This window comes from Chinchilla lanigera, unplaced genomic scaffold, assembly GCF_000276665.1.
Source record: "Chinchilla lanigera isolate Chin_1 unplaced genomic scaffold, ChiLan1.0 scaffold00018, whole genome shotgun sequence".
NCBI lineage: Eukaryota > Metazoa > Chordata > Mammalia > Rodentia > Chinchillidae > Chinchilla > Chinchilla lanigera.
The window spans coordinates 14,928,398-14,935,744 of NW_004955419.1; the positions used below are offsets into that span (position 1 = coordinate 14,928,398).

Here is a 7,347-nt window from a genome sequence, read left to right on the forward strand (position 1 = left end):
AGGGGAGGGGAGGGGAGGGGAGGGGAGGCTTGGCTTTGTGTTTCAGTGGGGAGTGGAGATGGGGAACTAATGAAGTAAATGACAATCTTGTGTTACTCCCCTTCTAAGTATCTTCCTGAAAGAATTACAGACATCATGGTACAGTGATGCAAACCCATGCTTACAGCAGCACAATTCTTTTTTTTTTTTTTTTGGTACCAGGAATTGAACTCAGGACCTTGTGCTTGCCAGGCAAGTACTTGTGCTGCTGAGCTATGTCCCTGGCAGCAGCACAATTCTTTTTTTTTTTTTTTCCGGTACCGGGAATCGAACTCACGACCTTGTGCTTGCCAGGCAGGCACTGTGCCGCTGAGCTAAATCCCCAGCCCCCAACAATCTTGGGGGCTGGGGATGTCTATATGTCTACTTACCTGGTATTCTTAAAGAGATTCTCTTTAAGAGATTCTCTACTATCAACAGATGAATGGATAAGGCAAATGTGTTTCTATGCAGCGGAGTTCTCTTCTGATATAGAAAAGGATCAATTGTGAGTCACCTGTACGTTGGGGCCATAAGGTGAAATAAGTCAGACACACAAGCTTAAATATCACATGGTTTCTCTTATATGAGAAACCAAAAATACAGAGAGCAAAATAAAAAATAGGTAATAGGAAACAGGGAGACAGATTTTTTTGCAAAAGGGAAGGGGATCAAGAAATGGAAGGAGGACACAGGCAGGGCAAGGGAAGGGGATGAAAAAGAATTAAGATGTGTTATGTACATATATGAATGCCCCCCAAAGAATGTAGTCATGATTTCCTGCAAATATGTAGTAATAAAAAATAAAAACTGCTGGGCATGGTGGCACATGCCTATAATCCCAGCACTTGGGAGGCTGAGGCAGGAAGATCGTTGAGTTTGAGACCAGCCTGGGCTACAAAGGGAACTGAAGGCCAGCCTGAACTGCATAGCAAGACCCTGTCTCAAAAAGACCAAAAAAACAAAAAAAAAAGAAACAAAGCCCTGAAATAAATAAATATAGAAAAAAATCATTAAGCTAAAACCATATGCACAGTTTATAATAATTATACATATACGATATAAATTAACATACATAGAACAAATTCCAGAAAAGGTACAATCTAAAGTTAACAGGGATTACCATAAGTAATGAGGGTAACAGAAAGGTGAACCCTCCCATTTTATTTTTTTTTTTATTTTTTATTTTTTTTTGGTTTTTCTCCGGTACCAGGAACCGAACTCACGACCTTGCGTTTGCCAGGCAGGCGCTTTTGCCGCTGAGCTAAATCCCCAGCCCCGAACCCTCCCATTTTAGAAATGAGGGCTACACAATAACCTCTGAGAGGCAGACTATAAAGTGAACATTCAGTGGCTCTGTGCACGGACATGAAAAGTCACCTGGAAGATATATGGTTAAAAAGACCTGAGTTAGATCCTAGGGCAGATGTACCGGCCTAGCACCTATGTGCATAATCACTATATAAACACCACCAGAAGATTACGACTGATATTGCTGGAACCAGAAAGAACAGAACAAAACAAAAAGAGCCATATGCTGTGCTCCCTTCAGCAGCACAGACACTAAAATTGGAATGATACGGAGAAGGTTAGCATGGTCCCTGCACAAGGAAGACACGTATGCACGAAGCATTCCATATTTTTATACTTGAAAAAAAAGAAGAGGAAGTAAATGCTCTCTCCAGCTTTTTGTGGGGAAGACAGGGAAAGGAATCTGAGGGTTCTGATCTCAAAGGTTAGAGGTCAGAGCACTCTTTGTATGGCGATGTCTACGGGCAAAATCATTTCTATCAAAGCCGGGCACCAGCAGATACTTACCTCACGTTCTACTCTGCAAGTCCTCTTGCTCTGATTCCTTGGTCGCAAAACAACCTCCTGATTATGATTGTGTTCTCTGTGTAATTATGCCCAAAGGGAAGGAATGTGCTGATCATAGTGACTGCATGCTCCATCCATGCGATGGCAACTCCTCATTATGAATTAATAAGTGGGGTTACTAGACAAAATAATATGCTAGTTCAAAGGGCTTTTAAGTATTGAGGTGCTAGAGAATCTCTTTAAGAATACCAGGTAAGACACAGGCTTTGGAATCAGGGAAACAAGTTGAAACCTGGCTCTGCCACCTACCGGCTATGTGACAACAACTGGTAAGAAGGAAAATGACACCTGTCTTGTGGGATCTCAGGTATTAGAAACACAGCATACACGAAGTAATCGGCACAGTATTTGACACAGAGTAGTACCCAGTAAGTATTTGTTAAATAAACAGAATGAAGACACATAATCAATAAGTGGTTCTTATTTAAATCTTAGAATTGAAATGAGATCGTTTCATGGATGTCTTTCTCCAAAAGACAGACTTTATCTTAGGCTATTAAGCAAAAATCATCATTTGGGGCTTATCTACCTTGAAGATCATACCCTTAAAGACTTTATAAGATCTCTAGGTAATTTATTTCTGTCATTCTATAAGAGGCCTTTTGAAAAAAAGGCTGACAAGCTTGTTCTTTTTTTCTGGTTTTAACACTCTGATCTATCTAGACGGGAACAGAGCCAAGGATCTGATTTTTAAAAGAAGTTTCTCTGGGTGGTGGGATTGAGAGTTACTATTTTCTTTCTATAGTTTTCAAAAATTTGTAAGATTCTATTATACAAAAAAGTTGCTCTTTTATTAATGTAAGTTTTTTTTTAATTACCACAAAAATTTGAACAAGAAAAGACAGACACAGAAAAGATACGACTAAACAGGAAATAAGCTACGGCCCTAAAGTGCCTTGTAGTTAAGGGCCTATACATTTGCTGAAGGGTTAGGGGAATTTGTTCTTAAATTCTCTACCAGTTTTCACAAAAAAATCTATGATCATGTGAGGTTCACAGAATCTTTAAGATAAAAAACAAAGTAAGGGCCCAGGAGAAAGAGAGCCGTTCTTGTTAGTGAGCCATGAGAGCAATTCTTCGCACAGGTATTCACTTCTTTAAACACCTTTCAGGAAGCCACTGGCATGATGCCAGAACAAAAGGACTGAAATGTACACTCCAGACCAATTCAACCTGCTGTTGTTCTTGAGTTACAGAAACAAAAGAAAGTGAAAACCTTCCTGAAGTTAATTTCTATAAAGGAGTCACAAGGCACAGTGGAAAATGTTAGGTATACTCTGATGTGATGTACTTTTCCTCAAATTAAAATAACGTATCAACATGAAATACCTAAAGACAGTGTGTTAAGAAAAATAAAACTTGAATAGACAACTATTTTTAAAAACCAAACATGAGTTGAGTATTTTGGTGTACACCAGTAATCTCAGCACTTGGAAGGCTGAGGCAGAAGGGCTCAAAATTCAAGGCCAGCCCAGGCTACAAAACAAGAACACAAGCCATGAATACATTAAGAACTTCTTACTAGTAGACAAATCATGTTCTTTTTGTTTTGTTTTGTTTTGTTTTTTTTGAGGGGACGGAGGGCTAGAAGTAATTGAGAACTCACGTAACTTGTTTAGTTAAATTACAAAGGGTTTAGAAGCAGAAGCAGAAATGTGACTGTCATATGATCAATTCTGTTTTGGAAGAAACACATAAGTTACAATCTGTATTTTCCTACATAAAATAAGGTTTAGATCTTACCCTGTGATTCCCTTTTCTTCATAACTGCATCTGGATATTCATCTAAGAAGAAATCTGGTAACAAAGGTTGGCCTGAAAAAGTGACCCCGAAATAATCAGGTTAATATACAAACAATACTACATTAAGATCTTAACAGCTGTTCAATAAACCTTATGTGTGCTTTTAGGGTCATGTTGGAGCAAAGAAAAAGGACCCCATAAGAACTGTCAAGTCACTTGATCTTTATTAAATTTATTTTCTTGTAACTCAGTTATCTTCTTCTCCTATGGCAAACTTTATCTTCAAAATCTAATTTTTAAAAATCATGTGTCATACACTGGCCTGGGGGCAAACACCTAAAATCCCAGCACTCTGGCAGTCTGTGGAAAGAGGACTGCAAGCTGGAGCCCAGCCTGGGAAACTCAGTGACTTAAGAGACACTGTCTCAAAATAAAAAATAGAAAAAGAAGTAGGAATGCAGCCCAGTGTGAAGGTCCTGGGTTCAATTCCCAGTATGGGGGCGGCGGGGAGGAATCACCTTTTGTGTAAAGGCTTCACCCGCCATTCCAGCCTTTGCCCTCCTTATTCTCACAGCCTTTCCACCTTTCACCCCTCCAAGCACTCAGAAGCTCACTTCTTACCTAAGCTCTAAGAGCAGAAGTCCTCATTAAGAAGGACTTGTTTCTACACATCAGTGTATTTAAGTCTTTTCTCTCTTCCTCTATCATTATGAAAACCAAGTTACCATCTTCCACTGGATTTTAATTTCAGCTAACAGCTGTGGTTAAAAAATTAATTACCTTTCACATGACAAGCAAGCCTTCTGCCACTGAGCTACATTCCCAGCATTTTTTATTTATTTTTTTGAGACAAAGTCTTGCTAAATTGCCCAGGCTGACCTCAAACTTACAATCTTTCTACTTTAGGCTCCCAAGTGCTAGGATTACAGGCATGCACTGCCACAACCAGCTATTTAATTAGCTTAACATGACACTGATACCTTTAAGACATATGTATGCTGGGAGATCTAAAGGCCACAAAGGCTCCAAAATTGTAGTAAAATCAGATATTAATAATCCCTCTAAAGATTAAACAAACTTCTGGAGGGTGGCAATAAATCGATATTTGTTATACCCTTGTATCATACTAAGTACTTGATCATTCTAAGTTTTCAATACTAAATACAATTGTTAAGTACACCAGACTTAAAATTTTCTGTATAATATTACTGTGACCTCAAAACCTAAAGTAATCATTATACCATACCAAGGCCCAGAAGAACTGAGTCTGGTTCAGGTTCTGCCGTTTATGAGCCATCTGCTCTGAGACAAAGGCTTAATCCCTCTGGACCTATTTTTCCATTTACAATGTTAGCTGATAAATATAGCTTGTGTACTATGTGCTTTGGTACTGTCTAAACACATTATGTATGTTATCACACACTGTTCTAACAGGAATCCTGCGTGGAAATTAACATTCTCCTAATTTTACAATAAGGAAATTGGGGCCCAAAGCCACAAAGGTAGTGAGCAACAGAGCTAAAATTGAACCTGATTTGTTTTCTGCCACATTCTATGCTCTTAATCACTAAACAGTATTACTTCCCTCATATGACTGCTATAAAGATTAAATACGTAATATATATAAAGGTGCTTTATAAAACTATAATCAGTTATTTCAGTTGGAGCTAGAGACAGGAAGGGATGATACAAATATAGTTTGTATTGTTGACAAGGTCAGTTTAATGAATACTATTTTAAAATATACTTTAGTACAACAATATAATTGCCATTTATGGCTGATATCTGTCATTTAGGACGTACTATATTTTACTTATTAATTCATTTATTTATTCTTAATTTTTATTTTTAGGGACAAGGTCTCTCTACATAGTCCAGGCAGGGCCCCTGATTTCCTAGGCTCAGTCTATCTTCCTACTTGGCCTTCTGAGTACCATGGCTAGGGTTACAAGCTACTTAGCTTGTACCCACCTAAGAATACATGATACTTTCCATAGGAGGTAAAAATCTACTATCATCATCATGTGTAATTTCAGAGGAAGTTATTTTGAACAGGGGCACCTTCTAGAAACTTCTCAAATCATATCACTATACAGAAGATAGGTCTTGCTCATGCATTTTAATTATGTCATTAAACTACTCTTAAGAGATTACACTTAAAAGTAAACAACTGGAATGAGGCTATAATCCTAAAAGTTTTTTGTAAACAACCCACTATTGTATCATCTGTCATCTATCTTTAAATACAATCATTACTTTTATTTTTAAAAGACCAATTTTAAAAACTAATTTTCATTTTTGGTTTCAAAACTTGGAAATGGCTAACAGCTGATGATCTGCATCTGTGTACCACTTCAAAAATGCTCAACTCAACTTTTATTTGTGCTTTCTCTCTTAAATAGTGTTGGTTTGGAACCAGGCATGGTGGCGCACGCTTGTAATCTTCCCAGCACTAGGGAGGCTGAGCCTGAAGGATTGCCGTAAATTCGAGGCCAGTCTGGGCTACATAGTAAGTTCAAGGCCAGGATCAACTGCACAGTGAGACCCTGTCTCAAAAAAAAGAAAAAGCCAGTCTAAGCTCTGTAGCAAGACGCTGTCTCAAAAAAACAAAAAACAAAACACAAAACAAAAACCAGTGTTGGTGTGGGGTTCTTCCCTTTAATGGAAATATGGCCTTTAAAGAACATATTTTATAATCATATAAACACACAGATATGTTCAATGCAGAAAAAGTAAGAAAACCCATCACCACTTTCAAACACTGTAAGCATTACCTGGTTTAACTGCGTAGACATCAAAATTTTTTATTCCTTCTTCTTTTAAGATAGTTTCATCAATGACAAAGTTGCCAGTAAAGCTTTTTGGCTTTTTAAAAATGGAATATGCAGCATCTGCAATTATCTCAACTTTTCTACACTGGCTTTCAATACCTGATCCTCCCAGCATGTCCATAGCAGCAGTGTGTATAGCTGTAAAGGAAACACACACACACACACATACATAACTCCAAATTAAATAAGATGACCGTGGAAGTAACAAGCAGGTCCTACCCTTCAAAATCTCCAAGGCTGATCTCTTTACTTCTCAGATGATGAAAACAAAGCCCAAAAAGCTTACAGGATTTGCCAAAGGGAGTTCCACTCCAAAGGGAGTTCTACAGGCAGAACTCCCTTACTCTATACAGTACTGCCTTACACAGAATTCCTTCATGAGAATACCAGAAAAACTGAGACTTCTGATCTAGAATGTTCAAGAATGTTCAAGAATACAGAGGTGCTCTCGAGAGTCAAGAAAGCCAGTATGATGTAACGGAAAGGCAGTGAGCTTTGTATGAGCTGTGCCATGACTTTTAGCAAGCTACTTTAATGTCTGCAGACCTCAGTTTCCCGTCTATAAAATGCAGGGCTTCCTTTCCTAAGTTCATTGTACCTTTTTTCCCCTGTATTAGGAAAGAAAGACCATGTTTCTTGTTCATCACTATGTTGCCAGGGTCTAAAACAATGACCAAGGCACCACCATCATGCACTAAATAAGGACTTGGGTGGGCATTTTTAAATTCAGATAATATTGGTTTGTAGAAAGTATTAGAAAATAAGAAGTAAAGGAATAACTTATTTAATTAATTTTGTACCAGGAATTGAATCCTCAGTCCAAAAGGAAAAAATTTAAAATTAATTATAATTTCCTGATCCAGAGATAACCAATCCA

The 7,347-nt window shown here is 37.9% G+C and overlaps 1 protein-coding gene across 2 annotated transcripts in view; it reads right to left on the reverse strand.

Annotated features, from left to right (window-relative positions):
• Nucleotides 1-7,347, reverse strand: part of Hsdl2 (hydroxysteroid dehydrogenase like 2) — a 75,309-nt gene that overhangs the window by 29,257 nt on the left and 38,705 nt on the right. Inside the window, exons 7-8 of one of the 2 annotated variants that reach the window (XM_005382705.2) lie at nucleotides 6,414-6,608; nucleotides 3,640-3,711 (exon numbers count right to left, since the gene is read on the reverse strand). In XM_005382705.2, the coding sequence (XP_005382762.1) occupies nucleotides 3,640-3,711; nucleotides 6,414-6,608 (267 nt within the window). The remainder of the gene's footprint in view (nucleotides 1-3,639; nucleotides 3,712-6,413; nucleotides 6,609-7,347) is intronic. The other variant, XM_013513304.1, reaches the window with a different exon arrangement.